The sequence below is a fragment of the Lynx canadensis genome, chromosome B3, assembly GCF_007474595.2.
Source record: "Lynx canadensis isolate LIC74 chromosome B3, mLynCan4.pri.v2, whole genome shotgun sequence".
NCBI classification, from domain to species: domain Eukaryota; kingdom Metazoa; phylum Chordata; class Mammalia; order Carnivora; family Felidae; genus Lynx; species Lynx canadensis.
Window position 1 is genome coordinate 93,275,584 of NC_044308.2, and position 24,026 is coordinate 93,299,609.

Here is a 24,026-nt window from a genome sequence, read left to right on the forward strand (position 1 = left end):
CTGGTTAGACCTTTGAACTTTATTTTATTTTTAGTGTTTTTTTTCTTTTCTTTTTTAAGATTTTATTTTTAAGTAATCTCTACATCCAACATGGGGCTCAGACTTTCAACCCCAAAGTCAACAGTTGCATGTTCCACTAACTGAGCCAGTCAAGTACTGAGCCAGTCAAGTACCCCTGATCTTCAAACTTTATATTCTGGAATACCAAACAGCTTTTTTTTTTTTTTAAATATTTTAATTAATTATTTATTTTTATTTGAAAGAGAGAGAGGGAGAGAGCAGGGAAGAGGGGCAGAGAGAGACACAGAGAGAGAGAATCCCAAGCAGGCTCTATGCTCAGTGTGGAGCCTGATGTGGGGCTCGATCCCCCAACCCTGGGACCATGACCTGAGCCAAAATCAAGAATAAGACACTCAACTGAGTCACCCAAGGGCTCCCTCCAAACAGCTTTCAGTTTTCTGCACACCCTGTACTGTCATTCCATTGCACTGTGTCTTTGTGTACTTCCTGTGATGCCCCTGCTGTCTTTTGCTTGGGTCTTGCTTAGCCTTCAACACAACTTGGATGTTAACTTCTCCACAATATCTTCCCTAAATCCTCCAAGTGGGATAAATGCCTTTCCTTAACATTTCCATGGGATTATTTTAAACACTGCATTAACACTACATATTACAATTACCTATTTAAATATTTGTCAAATAAATAAATATTTGTCTCCTTAACTAAATTATAAATCTGTTAAAGATCCATTACCCAGCATAGTATATCTGATGCACTGTGTCTACACTATTTTTGCAGCAATATATTGAATAATTACTTAGATTGATTCCACTGTTTCCATAGTTATAAATCATACTGCAATAATACTAGCTTAGGGCAAATGACATTAAAAATTTTTTTTGACAGATTGTATGATGAAAGATTACTGGGTCTAAACACATCAACAGTTCTTATAACTCTTCAAAAATTTATGTCTATTTTTTAAGCTTATTTTGAGAGAGAGAGAGAAAAGGAGAGGGGGAGAAAGAGAGAGAGACATAGAGAGAGACTGAGTGGTGAAAGGGCAGAGAGAGAGAGGGAGAGAGAAAGGATCCCAAGCAGGCTCCATGCTCAAACTCACAAGCCGTGAGATCATGACCTGAGTTGAAACCAAGAGTCGGAAGCTTAACCAGCTGCACCCTTATGTCTATTATTTTTAATATTTGAGAGACCAAAAGGCAACTGGTCAAGAATTTTTACTAGGTAAATTCACACTTGGAATTTTCTGTCATGACATTTAACTAATATGGTTTACTTTATGCCAATAATTAATGCCTTTAACAATAAGAGTAAATAATTTTTATAGTCACTATAACTAATGTTCTACCTACAGCCCAATCTCTATGATGCTAGCTTTAGACTATGCAATTAACTTAATTTTAGACAATTAAAATGCACAGTAAGACTTTTTAAAAGATACAGATATATCAGTTGACACCGCTAAAACATCAAGTTTCCTATCACTGGACAGGAAAAAAAGCAATCTAGCAAATTTTTGAAAATGGCCAGAAAGAAATCCATATTATCAAACACGAAAGTTTTCATGAAGCATTCCCATTCAAGGGTAATGCAAAGGTAACATCCTGCTATATTTTCAATATATAAAGGTTACTTGTATAATGCTCCAAATCAGACGACTTTTGTAAATAAAGGTTTGTTGGAAACCCAGTCACCTCATTTGTTTATGTACTGTCTATGGCTGCACTCACTACAATGGCAGAGCTGAGTAGTTATGACAGACACCATATGGCTGCAAAGTCTAAAATATTTACTATTTGGCTCTTTATAAAAAAAAAAAAAAAGTCTGACAACTCCTACTGTAAGTTATTAGAAAATAAAATACTCTTTACTTCTGTCATTAAAAAATATTCACACCAAAGAAAAGAAATATGGAAGCCTATGATTTGTATTGGTATCCTACTTTTTTTTCCTTCTTTGGTGGTTCTTCTAATTAATGGTATTCATTCAAACCCACTATAGTCCCCAGTCTGCCCTCATCAAAAATTCCTAGCTCTCCTTCTAGCATCTTCTGTTATAGTTAGCAATAATAAATCCCTGCTGACCTGGTCAAATAATAACGTAAAAAGTTTCACAAATTAAAAGGAAAAAAAAAAGACATAAAATGGTAGAAAAGTAACCAAAATGGATAGTTTGTGCAGAGAGGGCTTGGGGGGAGGTTGTTAATAACTGGGAGTGTTGAAGAGAATGGATGCCAATGTGATTGAAGCAATCAGGACAGTGTTTTAGGAAGAATGGAAGAAATAAAAAGAAGCAAAGAAAGCAAATAGTAAAATCAAACTTTTAAAAAATATAGAACATTAGCATACTTAGAGAGCATAAAATCTTTCAGTATCAATCATTTAAGAAAGCTTTCTATTTACCTGTCCAAACAGGCAAATAGTCCAGATTTTCCTCCTACTGCACAAAGTACTTTGGGAGCACAGCGAGGTCGTGTCATCAGGACTGTCTGATGAGAAAGTCTATGTTCAGGCATAAAGTGGTACTTTAGGGCTTCATTCAAAAGATGTTTACAAGTGCGATCATCACGAATAAGATGATTTGCTTCATAGAGTCTAGTAAGAAACTTAACACTCAGCAATGGTAATCTCACACTGTTAAGTAGCTGTGCTAAGTATTTCTGACGTTCTTGTACGTCATACTTGATCCAAGACTCAAGTGCGTAAAAAACAGTCTCTTCAGTAGCTACGTTCAAACAGTCATTGGAAACAATTTCATCCAAATCAGCATGTGTAAGTTCAAAAAACTCTTCAGTCTGGCAAACGGCTTCAAAATTCTGGCATATGTATTTAGTAGCTGCCAAATAAAGGTCATGACAACCATATGTCTCTGCAAAACGAGAAATTCCAATACAATTACCAGGATCAAGCTGGCTTTCAAGAAATGCACAACATTCTTTTAGGACAAGCTTTATCTGGAGTAGGTTTGCTGCTGGAAGGAGAGATTCAACTGTGTCCTGTGAAATAAAAACAGTCCCGGTATAGGCATACTCCACAATGGCCTGGAGAGCAGTTTCATCAATGCACTGAAACTCAACCTCACTGTTCTCTTTTTCAGAAAGGTTTCCAGTGAACATAGCTTTGAAATATGGGCTGATGCTGGCAAGTACCACTTTGTGAGCATGGATTTTAACATCACCTACTCGAAGAACGATGTCACAGAGTTCGTGATGTTGACGAAGAAGATTCAAGCCCTGCAGAAGTTGTTCAGAATGTAAGTGGGTTAAGTTAGCAAGCATGTAGGTCGGGGATGTGTGGTCCATCTATGGAAAAACAAAAAGCATGAACAGTTATTTCAAAATGATCTTGCTAATATGATTGATTCCTTTTTCAAATAGTATAAAATTAGCAAAATTTGTTACTGGTCTGTTTGTTGGTTTTTTAATACTTTATACTAAATACTAGACAGAAGCTTTTAGAGGTAGAAGGGATATTACCAATCATATAGTTCAACTTCTATATCATAAATATTAGGAAACAGAGGCCCAAAGGTTATATGTGTGATATGTCCCAAACCGCAAAGGTCTCTTGACAATGGACTTTTGGACTACAACTCTGCCAACTCTTCTGTTTCCTTTCATTAAATTCAAGTCTGAGTTACCACTGAGACAAATTACAAATGTGAAAATGCTTAAAGGAAAATGAGTTCTGAAACAATGCTAGTAGGTTTTTGGCTATTTTATCAGGAATAATATCAATGCCTACCAATCTAATCAACAGATGCTTTAGTTGGAAAGAAATTCCATGTTAACACACATTTTAGTCAACAATTCAATAATTACTTTGATAAAGGGTGCTGAATTTAACAAAGGTATTACTATCAACCAATAGAATGACAATAAAAATTAATGTGAGTACAATTTGATGCTCTACAGTGAAGGCAATTAGGCTCACCTACTCATCTACACCATATCTACTCAACTCTTCACCATAACTTTAGATCATATTCAATCAATCTTCTTGCCACTTTGTATGTCTGGAATATGAACAGTAAAAAACAGGAAAAAAGAGACAGAGGAGAATAAAAGAAGAAAAAGAAGCAATAGGGATTACGGTAAATTGAATAATGGCTCCCAAAAAGATATCCACATCCTAATCCCTGGAATCTTTGAATGGTACTATCTGGCAAAAACAACAACAACACTGCAGTTATAATTAAGGATTTTGAGATGGGGATACTGTCTACTGGATTATCCGGGTGGGCCCTAAATGCAACTTGTAAGAAGACTGTAGATTTGACACAGAAAGAAGAAAAGAAGGTAATATGACCATGAAGGCAGAGACTGGAATGAGGCAGCCACAAACCAAGTAATAACTGGTAGCCCCCAGAGGCTGGAAGAGGAAAGGAACATATTCTTTCCCTAGAACTTCCAGAGGGAGCATGGCCCTGCCAACACTTTAATTTCAGCACAGTGATAACTAATTTCGGACTGTGGAAGAATAAATTTCTGTTGTTTCTTTAAAAGGTTTATTATTTTAAGAGCGAGAGAAAGAGAGTGTGAGCAGGGGAGGGGCAGAGAGGGGGTAGGGGGAGAGAGAATTCCAATCAGGCTCCATGCTCTCGGAGCCTGATGAGGAGCGTGCTCCCTCAAACTGTGAGATCATGACCTGAGCCAAAATCAAAGAATTGGATGCTTAACCTAAATCAAAGAGTTGGGCATCCAGGTGCCCCTGAATTTCTGTTGCTGTAAGCAACTGAGTTTGTTGCAACTTGTTACCTAAAAAATTAATACATGGACACTTCAGAATGGATGTTTTTAAAAATATATGTACATATATATATATAAATAATTTTTTTTTTTTTTGAGAGAGAGAGAAAGACAAAGAGAGACAGAGTGTGAGCAGGGAAGAGGGAGAGAGAAAGACAGGGAGACAAACAATCAGCAACAGGCTCCAGGCTCTGAACTCTCAACACAGCCTGACACGGGCCTGAACCCAAGAACTGAGATCATGACCTGAGCTGAAGTCCAACTCTTAACCGACTGAGCCACCCAGGCGTCCTTCTTCAGAATGGATCTTAGCAGCTGCTTAGAAATATGAACTGCTTTGTTCCTATCTCATTCACACTTCAAACATAAGTTATTGGGATAATAAAAAAGGAGAAGATTTGATTCTAATTTTTAAAGTATTACCAAATAAATCAAAACATTCCAAACCAATATCGATACAGGTAGGACTGGGAGAGTATAGCACTTTATTCCTATGCATTTTTAAGTGGAAATATCCAAATATTGAAACTTTTATCTTCATCAAGAACTTCATCATTTCACACTTGTTTCAAATGAATTTTAAATCCATTAACAAATTATGGTAACATGGCCACCTAACAGCTGGTATCACTGACCTCCACTTCTGATCTCTCCAAATAAACCCCCACACATCTAACAGAATAAGGCCAATCATGGTATGAACAAGTCTCAAGAAATTTCTGGAAAAAAAAATTCTGTGTCTTCCAGTAGGTACTTTATTCCAGAACAGAAAATTGGTAAGAAGACAGCAGCCATAGGCATACGGTTAGATCTGGATCTGTTCTTTTACTTACTATAGGATTGACCTTTTAATCTATTTAACTCCCTTTAGTCTCAGTTTACTGGAAAAAAATTAGTATTTTGACTAAAAAGTGAAAAATGAACAACAGGAATGTAAAACATACAGAAAACAAGTGAAAAGATTAAAAAGCAGTCTTAAGCTACTTTACATCTAGTTAACTTCTCTCATCTTCATTTTTCTGATCTATAAAATGAAACATTATACCTGAACTATATACCTCACATGGTTTTTGAGGGTCAAATTAGATATTGCACATGAAAACGCAATAAACTTTCAAGAGTTACAAGTACAGGGTATTATGGTGAGGCAACAAAAGGGGAACAGCATCAGGAAATAAAAAGGACCTTGGAAATATAAGATAATGAGTTTTAGTCTGAACTAGGTCACATACTGTTACATGGAATCGATACATTCCTTAATCTGAATATTAATTTTTTCATTCATAAAAGAATACCTCCCTCTACCTCAAAAGGTTATATGAAAATGTTTTCTTAAAGTTGTTTTTTTTTTAATGTTTATTTTTGAGAGAGAGGGAGAGACAAAGTGTGAGTGGGGAAGAGGCAGAGAGAGAGGGAGACACAGAATCCGAAGCAGGCTCCAGGCCCTGAGCTGTCAGCACAGAGCCCGATGCGGGGCTCCAACTTGTAAACCATGAAATCATGCCCTGAGCTGAATTTGGATACTTAACCAACTGAGCCACCAGGCGCCCATTTTAAATGTAAAGTTCCATACAGTTTGAAGTGCCATGAATATAGCACTTAAGTGCCATTTTATTAAGTTGCCTCTTCCCATATCCTCACTTTCACTAATTCCCATTCTTTCCACAATAACCTTTCATTCCAATAAAGCTCATGTAATTATTAAAGGGCTATACAAATATTTTCTTACCATATGCCTGATTTTTGTCTATAGCCTTTCTCCTCTCATTTTCTTTACATCCAATTCAAATTCTCAACAGGCTGGGTCAAATTTAACTTCATCTGTAAGTCTGTAAATATTTAAGTACTCAATTCCTTTATATGCAATTAATTATATGTGCCGTTTTGTGTAACATAAACAACTCTCTCATTGTCTAAGACTCTCAACTCTCTCAACTTTCATTTGTCTTATTTCACAAGGAGAATGTTATTCAGACTGAAAAGTGCAGAATAAAGAGGAAAAGTGAATGGATTCAAAATAAGAGAAAGGGGGTGCCTAGATGGCTCAGTTACTTAAACATCCAACTTTGGCTCAGGTCATGATCTCGCAGTTGTGGGTTTGAGCCCCACGTTGGGCTCTGCTACCAGCTCAGAGCCTGGAGCCTGCTTTGGATTCTGTGTCTCCCTCTCTCTCTGCCTCTCCCCGCCCCCCACCTCTGCTCTCTCTCTCTCTCTCTCTCTCTCTGTCTCTCTCTCTCAAAAATAAAAATTAAAGGGGAGCCTGGGTGGCTCAGTTGGTTGAGCATCTGACTTTAGCTCAGGTCATGATCTCGCGGTTCATGGGTTCGAGCCCTGGGTTGGGCTCTGTGCTAAGAGCTCAGAGCCTAGAGTCTGCTTTGGATTCTGTGTCTCCCTCTCTCTCTCTGCCTCTCCCCCTGCTTGCACTCTGTCTCTGTCTCTCTCTCAAAAATAAATAAATGTTAACAAAAGAAAAAATTAAGAAAAAAAACAGAAAAGAAGAGAAGGGGTTGAAAAAGGAGATTTAACTAATCAGACAAGAAAGGGAAATAAAGAAATAAAACTGCCTTTGTTAGCAGGTTACTGGATTGTCTATGTAGAAAATCGGAAACAATCAACAAGAACATTCCTGGAACTAATAAGCAATTATAGTAATGTAGCAAGATACAAGGCTAATATCAAGTCAATCCCTTTTCTATCTATACATCAGCAATGAATAAGTGAAATTTGAAATTAAGGACATATTACCGTTGACACTAACACCTAAAAAAATGAAACACTTAGATACGAATCTAACAAATATATACACCATTTATGTGAGGAAAATTGTAACATTCTAATGAAAGAAATCAAAGAACTAAATTAATAAGAAGCTACTGCATGTTCATGGATAGAAAGACTCAAAATCATCAAGATGTCAGATGTCAGTTCTTCCTGACTTGAACTATATATTCAATGCAATCCCAATCAAAATTCCAGCAAATTATTTTGTGGATATTGCAAACTGATTCCAGAGTTTATAAGGGGAAGTAAAAGACACAGAAGAGCCAACTCAATATTGAAAAAGAACAAAGTTGAAGGACTGGCATTACCTAATTTCAAGAATTATTATAGGGGCCCCTGGATGGCTTAGTTGGTTAAGCATCCAACTCTTGGTTTCAGCTCAGGTCATGATCTCAGTTTGGGAGTTCAAGCCCCACATCCACTCTGCACTGCCAGTGTGAAGCCTGCTTGGGATTCTGTCTTTCTCCCTCTCTCTCTGCCTCTCTCCCTCAAAATAAATAAATTGAAAAAAAAGAAAAAAAGAATTATTATAAAGCTGTATTAATCAAGACAACTGAGCCACCCAGGTGCTCCTAAAAAAGATAAGTCTTTAAAAAAATAAATTAAAAAAAAAGGAGACTTAGCTAATCTTTCAATTACTACCAGTGCCACAGACTGGAGACTGTTTTAAAAAATAAGACAGTAAATTCAACATTCTGATAAGGTTAATGTTATTTTTGATAATATTTTAAAATAAATTATTAAAGGTTTGATTTGTGAATACCTAGAAAAGGATGTAGTGATCTGTAAAACTAGAATGGATGAGCTAATAACAGTAAGATATGTTATAGACTAATCTTGTTTCTTCTTTTTTTTATGTATATAGAAGACTTGGACATCAGGAAAAGACTTGACGTTGAACTAGATGTTTGTAAAGAATTTTACAATGACTCTCATGATTTTGACAGCAAAACTAAAAAATATAAACTTAACTAAATTAGCAACATGAGAGTATACCACCTTCATGGAAGGAGGTTTATCTGGAGGAAAGCTTCTAGAACATGCTGTAAGGCCAAAATGAAGATGCTTGGGCGTTCCCTTCAACTCTGCAGGTGACATGAAGCTTCCAAAGACAGCAAAATCAGTGGTTAACAAATCAAGGATCCAAAAACACCTGATACCTAACAAGAAATTTAAGAGGGTAAATGTTGAGATTCTATAATGAATTACAAAACAACTACATAAGTATAGCTTAAGAGAGAAAAGATACATTTGTAGGATATGTTTAAAGGGCTCAGGGGTTTTAATTTTAATATTATTTTAGTACACTAAGCTTATGTACGTTTAAGTTGCAATAATAGAACTATAATATGCAGAACTAACGGAGACATTCTCACTTTGCTCTGCAAATGTCACACTACATCTTGAGTATAGATTTTGGATACCATCCTTTAAAAGGGAGCTAAACAAAGTATAACACCTGACAAAGAGAAGAAATTCAAATCATGTCTCATGGGTAATGGAACTGAGGATGTTGAGTCTGAAGAGAAAGAAATCTGAAGGTTATCATGTAAAATAACCTAGGGGTAAAAGTTACTTAATAACTATATTATTATTATTAATTATACAGAGATGTTTCAAAGATTAAATAAGCTTATACATATAACGTGCTTAGAATATTGTTTACCAGTAAGTTCTTGATAAATATAATTTTATTTATCAATAAGCGACTGCATTTGAAGTGAATTTCTTGACTACTTAAAAGGTATTCTGCTTTCTGGGTTGCACCATTTCTCACTACTAGGTAAGAAATCCACTCTGTACTACTGAAATCCTGTGCCCCATAAAGTATTGCAGAATTGCTGATTTTTAAATCAAGTAAATGGAGGCGCCTGGGTGGCTCAGTCGGTTAAGCGGCCAACTCTTGCTTTCGGCTGAAGTCATGATCTCATAGTTCAAGAGTTCCAGCCCCACATCTGACTCTGTGCTCACAGCGTGAGGCCTGCTGCAGATCCTCTGCCCCCCTCTCACTGCCCCTCCCCCATTCTCTGTCTCTCAAAAATTAATTAAAAAAAATCAAATTAATGAGTTATTTATTCATTTGTTTCACTTTTATATAAATAGTAACCATATAGTAATAGATCCTTACAGTAAACTAGTTTTTGTGTATTTAAGGCTAATAAATTACCACTAACATAATATGAAAGCATGATACAATACTGATTTGTAAAAAGACACACACATATATGTACACACAAAACACATAAACACACACACACACGTGTGTGTGTCTGTGTGTATCTCAAGTATCCAGACATGCAGGACAGTATGATTTTAATAAGGGACTCAGGAATCAGGGTCCTAGGGTCACAATATTGTCTTTACTATTTACTAGTTGTGTGACCTTGGGAAAGTGATCTTAAAGTCTCATTTTCTCATCTCAGCAAAACAGACAAAACAGCACATATAAGAACTCAATAACTGTTAGATGCAATTTATTATTATCAATATCATACTTAGAAAGGCTTGTTTTTTGCTGGCTAAGCCGTGTGACTTCCTTTCATGTTTACCAAAAAAGAAAAGAAGCTTACTTACTATCGAGCGAACTAACATAACCAAAGCCTGGCTAATCTGACCGGAAAAGATACAAGGCACTTTTAAATTTGGACAGTTTGCTAGTAGCACACAAAGAAGAGTAAGCCAAAGACTAGGCTTCCTGAATTCTTGTCCCACACAACAAAAAGGACAACAAAACAAAAGGCGCTGGACGATGGCAACACAAGTTAGAAGAACCCAAACTACACTGAAGCTAGGCAGTTTTATGTTCTGCAGCTCTATTCTTTTGGGTAGGGGCACATGAAAGCCCCACATCTCATCGTAATCAGGGAGATGAAAAGAAGCACTCTCATGACAGACTCTCAGGGTTATAAAAAGGCAAGTGGGAGATGGACTTGTAGCGGCTCCATAAAGGTCTGCCAACTTTTAGTGTTTCAGGAGAATCACAAGGTGTTTCAGCACTCAGATAAGCTGCAGTCCCAGGATTCAAGCTTTTCCTTATGTGGACACATACAGGCAACGATGAAGGTCATGATGAAGCTGTTCCCCTACACTCAGACCTTCTATAGATTTCTCCTTTAACCTACTTTCTTAGTCCCCCTCCCCCAAATAATAAAAATGATCAAAGTTTGAAAAACAACTCAAAGAAAGGGAACTGGCAAAGATGACTTTGTGAAAAAAACACTCACACATAGTTCCGTCCATCACTGTACAGGATACACATGACACGATGTTCATTCCCTTTAAGAAATACTGTGAATGGGGAGCCTGGGTGGCTCAGTTGGTTGAGTGACCAACTTCAGCTCGGGTCATGATCTCATGGTTCATGAGTTTGAGCCCTGCATCAGGCTGTCTGCTGTCAGCGCAGAACGTGTTGACATCCTCTGTCTCCCTCTCCCCATCCACCCCCCCACCCCCTGGGTGTGTGTGTGTGTGTGTGTGTGCACATGCATGCATGTGCACCGTGTGCGTGCTCTAAGAGATAATATTTTTAATGCTCAACCAAAACAATTCAAACTATACACTTTAAAAGGGTTAAGATAAAAATAGGAAACTTAAAATGAATTATAATGGAGATTTGTCATAACATCATTTAAAAAATTTTTAATTTGACCCCTTTCCTGTCTGAAGAAATCTGACCTAAAAGCAATTCACAAAACTTTAACTTTTTTTTTTAGAAGCTTTAAAACAATGGTTCTCAAAATTTGATCCTTGTACCACCAGCATCAGCATCACCTGGGACTTGTTAGGAATACAAATTCTTGAGCCCAACCACACATCTAAGGAATTAGAAACATAGACATAGACAGGAAGGGGCAGCAAAAGCAACATGCATTTTAAGCCCTCCAGGCAATTGATATGTATGCTAATGTTTAAGAACCAGTTAAAATAATGCCATCACAAGTATAACTGCTAAAAAATTATTCTAAGTCACACTGTAACTCCTTCAAAATTACAAATTACAACTGTGACTATATTTGGTTCTCAGCTATTTACCTTAAATGTCTAAAAACTCAAAGAAGCACTAACTTCTAATCTTTAAAACCTCATCTTTGACAGTTTACATTGACAGTTTTATCTCAATAACAACCTTGTGCAGAAGGAAAAGAAGTATCATGGAATACAGGGAAGAACAGTGAACAAATTCAGAATCAAGAGATTTGGGATCGAGTTTATATGTGACTACTTAATAGCTGTTATGACTTTGGACAAATTACTTATTCTAAACTTGAATGTTCTCATTTGTAAAGTTTGTTGTTGTGGATTAAACCAAATGTTTGGTTTGGAGAAACAAACCAATGGAGAAGAATTAAAATACAGAAATAGATAATTCAGCATATGGAAACTTAGCTTATGATAAAGACCATTATCTTGAAATCAATAAGGAAAACAGGGCTTTTAAATAAGCAGGTTAGGGGTGCCCGGTGGCTCAGCTGGTTAAGCGTCTGACTTCGACTCAGGTCATGATCTCGCAGTTTGTGAGTTCCAGCCCCATATCAGGCTCTGCGCTCATACCTCAGAGCCTGGAGCCTGCTTTGGATTCTGTGTCTCCCTCTCTCTCTGCCCCTCTCCCACTAGTGCTCGCTCTCTCTCTCTCTCTCTCTCTCTCAAAAATAAATAAAAACATTAAAAAAAATTTTAAATAAGCAGGTTAAGATAACTGAATAAAAATAGATAAAATTAGATCCTTATAAAAATAGATAAAATTAGATCCCTTCCACATATCTACACCAGCATAAATTCCTAATGGATCAGAGGTATAAGTAAAAAAATGAAATCATACAACTATTACAATAAAATAGGGTGAATTCCTCTGTAACGAGATTAGAAATAATTTCCTAATTATGACACAAAACCCAGAAGCAAGCAATAAGTGAAAAAACAGACTAACTTGATTGCATCACAACTTTGCCTAGCTAAAGAAATCAAAGGAGGGGCACCTGGATGATTCAGTTGGTTAGGCATCCAACTCTTGGTTTTGGCTCAGGTCATGGTCTCGCGTTTGGCGAGTTTGAGCCCTGCATCAGGTTCTGTGCTAACAGTGCAGAGCCTGCTTGGGATTCTCTCTCTCCCTCTGCCCCTCCCCCCACTCACTCTGTCTCTCTCGAAATGAATAAATAAACAACAAAAAAAAGAAATCATAAGCAAAGGAGAAATAGGAGATTGAGAAAAATATTTGCAACACATATATAACACATATCAGAATATTTACAACATTTCTAAAATACTCTAGCCCCACAGAAAAAATAAGCTAAAGAAATGAATAGCTCATTAAAAAATGCAAATGGTTCTTAACTATATGGAAAATTGCTCTACCTCACTTACAATCAAATGGATTAAAATGAGTTAATAATTCTTTCCTGGCAATATACTCTGTTGGTATGACTGTGAGAAACAGGCACTCTCACACACTGCTGTGCAAATGTCAAATGTTTAAGACCTCTGGAGGTAAATCTGGAAAATCTAGCAAAACTACATTTGCATTTACCCTATGACCCAACAACCCTACTTCTAAGAATTTACCCAAAAAAATATACTGGTAAAAAATATATAATGGCACCTTCATAAGGTTAATAATTGCAGGTCTATTTGTAAAAGCAAAAGAATAATTCTTTATGCTTATTTTTATGCTTGAGAGAGCAAGATGTAACTGACCAAGAATTTTAAAACGACTCTAAAGTCCACCAATAAAAGAATGGTTGAAAAAAACTATGACGTATCCAATCAAATGAGTGCTATGCAGCTATGGAAGAAGAATGAGGAATCTCTGTACATAGGCTCTAGAGGGATCTCTGATCCAAGCAAGAGAAATATGTGTATAGTATGTCACCATTTACCTAAGAAATGGGAGGTTACAAATATACAGATTCACTTACATAAAAACAAAGGAAATATTAAATAATATATTTTTTTAAAGGTTATCTACAGGAGGAGTGAGGGAACAGAGTAGAGGGGATAGAGATAGAAGCTAGACATCTCTGAACATATGCCATTTTACAGATTTGCCTATGGAAAAAGTATTTTATATAATTACAAAGCAAAATTAAATCTTGAAAACACAATCCATAATAAATTTGAAAATAAAAGGAAGCAAAGGAACTCAATGTTCATCTAGTTAGTGGTCTAACCATATCATTCTGAATACCTTTAAAACAGTAATTTGATGGTCCTTTCCTAGTAGGATATGCCCTAAAAAAACCCACTATTTTCAGTAATCACATTGCTAATGAAAGTGTTATTTGTATTGTGAAACTGTTATGTGTGCATTGCAAATGCATTATTAGAAGGCATTTCTAATCATCCCTAGGGTCACTATGATCTGTAATTCTCAGTAGGGGAGCAAAGAGATAAAGATGTTGAGACTAAGATATTAAATATAAACCTTGAACTCTGATTTTGAATATAAAGTGTTTAGAATAGATCTATATACAGAAACAACATTAATTATATATTAATATATATTTTATGCATAAACATATAAAATACAAATGAGATACACAAATATATAAAATATATTATTTTAAGAAAAAAGTTAATTATATTTACTAGCTCTGTTTCCTGAAAAGGGTTAGAAACTATTAGACTAATGGCTGATTCAAGGCCTGGGGCACAAAAACGTCAAGACAAATTTGGAATTTTTACATACTAGGTAGCAAGAAAGCTATCAATGACAGCGAAGGTTATAAAAAACTTAGGAGCCAAACTGAATAGGCTATCATTAGTCAAAGATGGGACAAACTGAACATCAATAACTACAATTGATTAAAACTTATCAGATATGCTTAAACCCATGAGTCCATAATGATAACAAAATTATGATAATTAAAAGAAAGTCTTAATTCATCACCACTGGAAAATGCTAATGAACCAACTTATTATTTGAAACCTAGTAAATAAAGGGAAAGAATCAAACATTTATCATGTCTTTCCAATACTAACTACACCAATGAGTTACCAAACAAATGAGGGGAAGTTTCTTTCATAAAAGCAAAGGAATAAATAAATACAGGAATGTTAATAAATAAAGGAATGTCAGAGTATCACCATTTCACAATCTTTTTAATTTCTTTTTCACTTTTATTTATTTTTGGGAGACAGAGAGAGACAGAGCATGAATGGGGAAGAGCAGAGAGAGGGAGACACAGAATCCAAAGCAGGCACGAGGCTCTGAGCTGTCAGCACAGAGCCTGACACGGGGCTCGAACTCACAAACTGCGAGAGAGATCATGACCTGAGCCAAAGTTGGATGCTTAACCGACTGAGCCACCCAGACGACCCCACCATTTCACAATCTTAATGAATAAATGTAGGTAGGCTTTCATTATGAAGGGCTGCTAATACCACAAAGAGACAACCAGACATCAGGGCCTTCTGATAGGAGACCATAATATCACCTATGGATACTCTTGGACTCCCTGCCCTCCCCCCCCAAACACCAAAATCAAACATGCAGTCAACAGTCTAGATCCAACTATTAATTTACAAGAAATACAGAGAACAGAAAAAGCAACTATAACAGAAAGATGCAATTAGCAAAAAACATCCTGACTGTGAGAAACTTCATGGAATAAATAACCTAGATGCTTCCACAAATAAACTGAAAGAAATAAAAGAGAACGAACCTACAGTTCAAAATAAACTTGAAACACAGATCAAGCAAATACAACTAATGAAATGTACAGGTGTGTGCACGCATGCATACATGTGCACACGCCCATACATACATATTTAGGAGACAACTGGAAATTTGTACACTAACTGGGTAATTTATTATATTAACTAATCACTGTAACTTTAGTTGCTGAAAAAGGATACTGTAGTTATGTTTTATACGTTTATATGTTACATATGTAACATATAACTACATATGTAGTACTTTTAAGGGTTTTTATCTTTTTATACTAAAATATTTGTAGATAATGTTTTCAGAGATTTGCTTCAAATTAATATGGGATGAGAAAGCAGATGTAGATGTAGATGATCTCATGACATGTTGTTGTTGAAGCTGGGTGATAGAGACATGAAGGTTTGTGTATTATTTTATTTTTGCATGTTTTTGAAATCATGCACAGAAAAAAATGTATGTGTAAGGCACTAAACTTGGCCTAAGACTTAGAGATGAAGAATCTGACGTGCAGAGAGTTTAAATGAATTGACAAAGATCATACAAGTAGTAAGAGACATTATAGGAACTATAACGTTTTCCTAATCTTAAAACAGCATTCTCTACATATTACATTAAAAAAATTTCAAAGCTGAACAGTGTAGACCTACTCAAAATATTTACTACATCAATTTATAATTATTACCACTCCTGAGAAAACTAAATGATTCTAAAAAGAGCAACTGAAATGGGGTGCCTGGGTGGCTCAGTTGGTTAAGCGTCCAACTTCGGCTCAAGTCACAATCCCACAGTTCGTGGGTTCGAGCCCTGCATCGGGCTCTGTGCTGACAGCTCAGAGCCTGGAACCTGCTTCAGATTCTGTCTCTGTCTCTCTCTGCCCCTCCCCTGCTAGTGCACACTCTCTCTCTCTCTCTAATATAAACACTAAAAAAAAATTATAAAGAGCAACTGGAATACCTTTGACTGTCACAGTGTGCCAGTTACTGTTCTAAGCTTTTTACATGTATTAACTCCTTTCATCCTCAGAATAACAACATGAGATAGGTGCTATTGTTATTATTCCTATTTTATAAAGTAATCTGAGGCATAGAGAAACTAGGCCCAGGCAAGACTTAAACCTTGGTATGCTGTCTCCAGAGTTCTTCACTATCAGGTTATAAAGCCTCACTTATAAACTCATAATTTCTTAATCTCAGTAAAGTTTAACTCAAACAAGAAACTAAAAAAGGGCAGCATAGAAACTCAAAAATAGATCACATACAAATACACACATATATATATTTAAAAGTACATCAAGGTTTTAAAATGAAATACAGAGGGATCTATGGAACAATCATTCCCTTCTGTTATTTATATAATAGTAGCATTGTTACATAAACATCCACAATATAAACACAATGTTAGATAAAAATCAAACTTTCCATAGTCTGCAGCAGCTTCGTAATTTCAGGTTCCGAAACAAAGCTAATAAAGGTCAAGCTGTGAGTTTAGTAACTATTTAAATGACACCTAAATTACAAAACAGTTTTGCTGAAATCAGTTGGGAGGCAATTATCTGCTACAAGGAGAACAAATAGTGATGAGAAATAAGAATTGTTAAAAAAAAAATCCAGACACATATATTTTGCTGTAACAAGTATGATTTATGAAATAATATTTTATTATGTCAGTCATTTTCTTAAATTTCTTTCCCACAGTTCAACTCTCCTCACACAAGAATTCAATTACTGATGGCATACTATTTTATCAGTGAGCCTATGAACAAGTTGGCATATTTTCCTGTTCTCTGGGCCTGGCTTTCATTATATCTGAAGAAACAAAAGTAACATTAGAAGCCTCTTATAGTATAATCATTATATCATGAAGTCAGAAATAATACAAAAGAAGGGAAGCTCCCAAAGCCTTTTCTACATCCAGTAAAAGCTGTAAGTTATATAAAACTAGTTGCAATGAATGTGAGATCCTGTTACCTCATACAGACTAGCACCAGAAATACAACAAAAATTGATTGTTGTTTAAAACTATACTTTTGACTCAGTCCAAACTGCACAAGAGCTTTGAAACATAAACCTAAAGAAATGAAAATGTTGTTTAATTACACATATACAAAAACAGACTCATAATTTCTTAACCTTATTAAGTTTTGGCTCAAATAAGGAACTAAAACAGTACAGAACTGTTAAAAAAAAGGTTAAAATATATATAATATTTTCAAGATAAAATATATAATAAATATATGAATAAATATATATGAATAAAATATATGAATATATTTATAATAAAAATATAATAAATATATAATATATATTTAATAAATATAATTAAAATATATGAATAAATATATGAATGAGTAATACAAAAATCTAATTTTTTCCTATATTTCAACACTTTTCCCCATCAAAGCTTTTCCAAAGCTCTACCATGTACCTACATAGCTTGAGTTTTACTTTCTTTCTCTGTTCAATTACTTTCCAATGGATACAATTGCCACAGTACAAACATAGATGCAGCTTCCAAAACTTGTTGTGAAAATTAAATGAGTCCATATCCAGTAAGTACTTATCATCCTGTATGACAGATAGCCAACAATCAATAAATGGTAGTCATATCACGATCTGTTAATTGTACCTTTCATTTGCATAGCATTTATTCACAATAACTTCTTAAAACTATACAAAACTCTTAACAGTTTACAGAATTCACACTGATTTCCAATATTCCTTAATGTCTGTAAAATTTGAGTAAGAACACAGAAAAAATCATAGTGGTTTATCCAACCAAGTAATATCTTATGTCTGTGAAAATAAGAGATGTTTTTAGGACAATTTTATTTACCTTAAGTTCAGCTCAAAAAATTAATGTATCACAAATACTCCTATAATCCATTAATTTAACTAAACTTGTTAAAAAATATTGGTATTTTTAATTTGTCTTACCTGAATTTGGTATTTTCAACGTACTCTTAATTACAGCCTTTCAACTTTAAAAGGTGTACTATTAAACACATAGTGTATTCCACTATTTTGGAATTTGATTTAAAAATTTTTGTCCTATCTCTGGGGTGCCTGGGTGGCTCAGTCAGTTAAACGTCCAATTTCGGGTCAGGTCATGATCTCACAGTCTGTGAGTTCAATCTCCACATCATGCTCTCTGTTGTCAGTGCAGAGCCCACTTGGGATCCTCTGTTCCCCTATCTCTCTGCCCCCTCTGCCCAAACTCTTGCATCCTCTCTCAAAAAATAAATAAACATTAAAAAAATTTTTTTATCCTATCTCTATTTATGGTTAAACATAAAAGGTTTTTCTAGTCAATACACAATTTCTACAATTCCCTTGATTCCTGGAATTCAAGAATAAGTTTTAACATTTTTCTTTGTAAAAGAAATAGACCGAATATACATTAAATGTATGCAATCTGCCTTCCATAAAATAACCCCTAAAGATAATTAATAAGATGTATGATGTTTATTAAGGTCCCATTTCCTAAATATCCACCATGGAGACTAATGCATCTTCCAAGTCTTTACCAAAGAAATTAAATGTAACAGATACAAAATAAATTGCCATCTATAACATAGTGATCTACAGAGCCCTGAAAAAAGGATCAAAATTAAGACTCATTTTGCCTTATTCTAAGGGAAAGGCACAATAACTGGTTGGTTTAAGTATCCACAATCCTTGAAAAGTATTCACTATGAAGGGGTAATTCTAAAGCTTTTACCATAACTCTGATGATGGTACATCATTCAAGACATTCCAAGTTCCTTTTCTTTGATTCCATGATTACCATACAACCTCCACTTACTAACTTGGCTTCCCAAGTTCTTGGATACAGGAAAGAGTGCACTGGATTCTTCCACCTGAAAATTCTGATCACTGGAAAGGGTTATCTTCTATTCCAACATAAACTAGCATTCTAATATGTACATTCTAAAGTGTACATCATTCTCTTACTCAGTTTAGTTTGAATTGGGGTCCTGAGACCTGGAGTTTTATGACTAAAAGTATAAATATGAGTTTCTTACATTGAAATAGGAAAACCAGACAGACATTCCTTTTCACTGACGACTGCTACAATCATCTCTTGTGTTTTAACTCCCCAGCCCTTACCCTGTCCCTAAATTAAAAAAAAAACAACAAAAAAACAAAAAAACAACTTTTTTTTTCTTTTTTTGGTCTACTGAAATATACCTAAACCATATTAGGCAGATTCATTTAAACACCAAAATGACTAACTAAACTCAAAATAACAACCAACCACAAAAGAACCGAAACCAAAACATAAGGATGTTTACATAGGCCTCATTCACATTTACTCTATTCCTAAAAGACAAAAAAGAAACCTATGATATCCAAATTGTACTTAAGACAACAGAAATAATTATCCAGCAACATTATTTAAAAAAGGTTTGCCATATGTAACTCAATTATCCTGACTTCACTTACATTTAAAATGCATAAATGGGAGACCTCAAACGATAACTTTTCTGCAGCCTTTTCTCAGTAAGTCATCCTAAAGTAATTAATTGTGTTATGCTTCAAAAAAGCCCAACTCCCCCCACACACTCCACAAGAATACAGCCTCACAACAGACACTCCGACACTCCAGCTCTTCAACTGTGTTCGCTTAAGTTTCATTTACAACAGGAAAGAACCGCTCACCAAATTCACAGTTCGCCTAAAAAAAGAAATGTCTATTATTAGCCGTAAATCTACAGGGCAGTTCTCTTAGGACCGTGATGCCAAGCCTTCAACCGCAACTGAAGCTGTCTTTGCAATCTCGGTTTCCAGGAGACTGAAGGGCTGCAGACACGCGCAAGGATCCTGCAGGGAGGTTGGGATGGCATAGGGCGCCGGAGGAAGGAAGGAGGTAAGTCTCATAAAGGAACTGCATTAGGGGCCTTTGAGAACGTCTAAGGGAGAGGTGGGAGCTACAGGGAAAAATCAATTAAGTACGTTTTAAAAGAGAATTTAAAGTGGTGACATTAAGGAAAAATGAAAAAATCATCAACCTTCCAAGACCATCGTGTAAGCGAAGTAGGAAGGGGGTAGGGCGGGGAGAATAAGGGCCCCAAAGACCAGAATTTGAAAAAAGTACGCGAGCTATAAGCTTGGCTTTGGTCCGAATCTCCTGTCAGGGTACGCGGGCCGCAGGACAAAAGGATCGCACTAACTCAGGGTTGTAGAAAGCAACGCATTTGCAACGATAACAAGCCCTGCACAAGAAGATGTCGTCTTTCTCCCTGCTTGCTCCTGTTCATTTCTTTACCTCTTACTGCAGCACCAGCGTCACTCCGGCAAAACTCTGCCAAAGCCCGCGCCGCAGGAGGACAGCAAAAGGAAAATACCTGAGTCCCCGGAATCAGGCAGGTAACAACAAGAGAAGTCGCAGGCCAGCGGTGTCGGGGTAGGATCCCCTGCTTGTCCCCAGTCAAACCCCAATTCTTTCCGGTGGGGAGGGGAACTTCCCCTCGGAGCGAGAACGTCACTTCCGTCTAATGCCTTCACGCTGCTTTGCCTTCTCCGCTCTACAGACGTTTGCTACCGTCGTAATGTTCTCACTTCCTTTTCCAGGATCCTGCTGCCTATTCGTAACACCCGACGTGGACTACAGGACCCAGCATTCAACACGGCAAGTTGAGTTCCGGGTCAAGAGGTGGGTATATCACCATGGAAGCGATCGGTTTGGTCACGTGGTGCCCCTGGATACGCCCGGTGGCTGCTGTGGGGTCTGGGGCTCAGGCAGGGGCCATTTTGCAGAAGGCAGCCTCCCGGAGTTGGGAGAGGCTTGGCAGCTAACTGAAGCTGTTCCTTTCCCTCCTCTACAGCTTGTGGCTTGTAGAGGAACCTGGAAGGCTGGGCTCCATCGAGCCCTTCAAAGACGATGGTTTCCTACAGCCTTTGCCATCTGACGACTCTCCATGGAGGCTGTGCCCTCTGCGCTGCTCCTGCTGCCGCACCTTCCAGCCCTCTGTGCCTATCGCCTTCAGAGCTGCAGTCGTCCTTCCGCCCCAGAGACTGATGATAGTCGAGGTGGGGGCACCATGAGAGGCGAGAAAAACTACTGCCGTGGAGCTGCCGGAGACCACGGTTCCTGCCCTCCGACACCTTCACCTCTGGCGTCGACCCTCGTGATGCCCGCGGAGGCAGTCACAAGTGGTTGGTCTGGGTCTGGAGGTGGTTTTGCAGGGGGAGACGAAGAGGAGACTCGGCTTCTTCAACTCCTCCGAACCGCGCCAGATCCTTCCGAGGCCTTCCAGGCTTTGCAGGCTGCTTTGCCGCGGCGGGGCGGTCGACTCGGCTTCCCCCGACGGAAGGAAGCATTGTATCGGGCCTTGGGCCGAGTGCTTGTGGAAGGAGTTAGTGATGAGAAGCGACTCTGCTTGCAGCTCCTCTCGGACGTTCTCCGGGGTCAGGGGGAGGCAGGCCAGCTGGAAGAGGCCTTTAGCTTAGCACTTCTGCCTCAACTTGTTATCTCCTTAAGAGAAGAGAATCCAGCCCTACGGAAAGATGCGCTACAAATCCTACATGTCTGTCTGAAACGTAGTTCTGGACAGGTGCTGAGAACGCTTATACAACAGGGACTGGAAAGTACCGACGCCCGACTTCGAGCTTCCACAGCACTACTGTTCCCCATCCTGCTTACTCCTGAGGATTTGTTGCTCAGCTTAGATCTCACCGAGGTAATAATATCCTTAGCCAGAAAGCTTGGCGATCAGGAGATAGAAGAAGAATCTGAGACTGCTTTCTCTGCACTTCAGCAAATTGGGGAACGACTTGGCCAAGAGAGATTTCAGTCCTATATCTCTCGCCTGCCATCTGCGTTGAGGAGACATTACAATCGCCGCCTGGAGTCTCAATTTGGAAGTCAGGTTCCTTATTATTTGGAACTTGAAGCCTCTGGATTTCCTGAAGATCCTCTCCCCTGTGCAGTGACTGTTTCCAACAGCAATCTTAAATTTGGGATTATTCCTCAAGAGCTTCATTCAAGGTTGTTAGACCAGGAAGACTATAAGAACCGGACTCAGGCTGTTGAGGAACTAAAACAGGTGATGGGAAGAGTTAACCCTAGTTCTACCCCTCATTCCAGTCTTGTCGGTTTCATTAGCTTGTTGTATAATTTGTTAGACGATTCAAACTTCAAAGTGGTCCATGGCACACTTCAGGTCCTGCATTTACTGGTTATTCGCCTTGGAGAGCAGGTACAACAGTTCTTGGGACCAGTTATAGCAGCTTCTGTCAAAGTGCTGGCAGATAACAAGTTGGTAATCAAACAAGAATACATGAAAATCTTCCTCAAGCTAATGAAGGAAGTAGGTCCTCAACAGGTGCTTTGTTTACTCCTGGAACATCTCAAACATAAGCATTCCAGAGTGAGAGAGGAGGTAGTGAACATTTGCATCTGCTCCCTCCTGACTTATCCAAGTGAAGATTTTGACTTAACCAAACTGTCTTTTGATCTTGCCCCAGCTCTTGTAGATAGCAAACGCAGGGTACGCCAAGCAGCTCTTGAAGCCTTTGCTGTGTTGGCATCGTCAATGGGCTCAGGTAAAACCAGCATCCTTTTCAAAGCTGTGGATACTGTTGAACTGCAAGATAATGGAGATGGAGTGATGAATGCTGTGCAGGCCAGATTGGCTAGGAAAACCCTCCCAAGGTTAACAGAACAGGGATTTGTGGAATATGCAATATTTATGCCATCATCTGCCCAGGGTAGGTCAAGTCATTTGGCACATGGAGCAGATACAGATTGGCTTTTGGCTGGTAACAGAACTCAGAGTGCACACTGTCATTGTGGTGACCACACAAGGGACAGCATGCAAATTTATGGATCTTACAGTCCAACCATATGTACCCGAAGGGTATTAAGTGCAGGAAAAGGAAAAAATAAATTACCATGGGAAAATGAGCAGTCTGGAGTCATGGGAGAAAACCAGACCTCCAATCCCAAGGATATAGAACAGGTATGCATCTTTTCTAATTTCCTTGAGTTGAAACTAGAAAGAGTTTAAAATGAAAATAGGTTTGTAATGACTTAAGGGTGAAACTGCTAGAGGGTTGTTATGCTGTTTTTTTTAAGTCGGTTTGAAAGCTGATGTGGACATCTATTGTAATGGTACAGATCATGTAGGAACATTTAATAAGCTTACTGCTTGATGGATTTCATTGAATTTGAGGCACAATATGATAATGACAATACTTGGATTTCAGTTTGGGCCTGTCAACTTGGTATGTCAATTATCTCATCCATACACAAACACTGAGTATTTAGTACTTGTCAGATAAAGAGCTGACTTCTAATAATGAAGATGAGGCTGGTTCCGTGAAGTTTAGGTAGAAAGACAGACCTGTAAATGGGCAATTTCAAATTTGTTAAGTGCTAAAGGAGAAATATAAAGAGTCCGTAGGAATGCTGAAAATAGAAAAAAGAATTCCACTAGAAAAGTTCCAAGAATTCCTCCAAGAAGTTCCAAGAAGTCTTCCAAGTTGTGACATCTGAACTGATTTTTCCTCCAGTTTTTATTTTGAAAATTCCAAATCTACAGCTAACTTAAAAGAACTGTACAATGAATAACCATCTACTTCATCTATATTTGTCAGTTGTTATCTTTTCATATATGCTTCATATTTGCTGAATCATTTGAAAGCAAGTGCAGATATCTTGATATTTCATTTCTCAATATTTCTACATTTATTTTCTAAGTATGGCATTTTCCTTTATCATATTATTATCACACCTCAAAAAAATCAATAGTAATTCAGTAATATCTAATATATAGTCTGTGTTTAAATTTCTCCAATTAAACCGTAAAAAATGTTT

The 24,026-nt window shown here is 37.3% G+C and overlaps 2 protein-coding genes across 4 annotated transcripts in view; one reads left to right on the forward strand and one right to left on the reverse strand.

Annotated features, from left to right (window-relative positions):
- The window catches only part of KLHL28 (kelch like family member 28), a 34,916-nt gene extending 14,255 nt beyond the window's left edge, over positions 1-20,661 (reverse strand). Inside the window, exons 1-2 of one of the 2 annotated variants that reach the window (XM_030319014.1) lie at positions 20,554-20,661; positions 2,421-3,319 (exon numbers count right to left, since the gene is read on the reverse strand). In XM_030319014.1, the coding sequence (XP_030174874.1) occupies positions 2,421-3,319 (899 nt within the window). In that variant the 5' untranslated portion in view covers positions 20,554-20,661. Of the gene's footprint in view, positions 1-2,420; positions 3,320-20,474 lie in introns of both variants that reach the window. The other variant, XM_030319015.1, reaches the window with a different exon arrangement.
- Positions 20,018-24,026, forward strand: part of TOGARAM1 (TOG array regulator of axonemal microtubules 1) — a 77,711-nt gene continuing 73,702 nt past the window's right edge. The window contains exons 1-3 of one of the 2 annotated variants that reach the window (XM_030319013.1): positions 20,018-20,075; positions 20,487-20,575; positions 20,780-23,169. In XM_030319013.1, coding sequence (XP_030174873.1) covers positions 21,127-23,169 — 2,043 coding nt within the window. In that variant the 5' untranslated portion in view covers positions 20,018-20,075; positions 20,487-20,575; positions 20,780-21,126. Of the gene's footprint in view, positions 20,076-20,486; positions 20,576-20,779; positions 23,170-24,026 lie in introns of those variants that run through there. The other variant, XM_030319012.1, reaches the window with a different exon arrangement.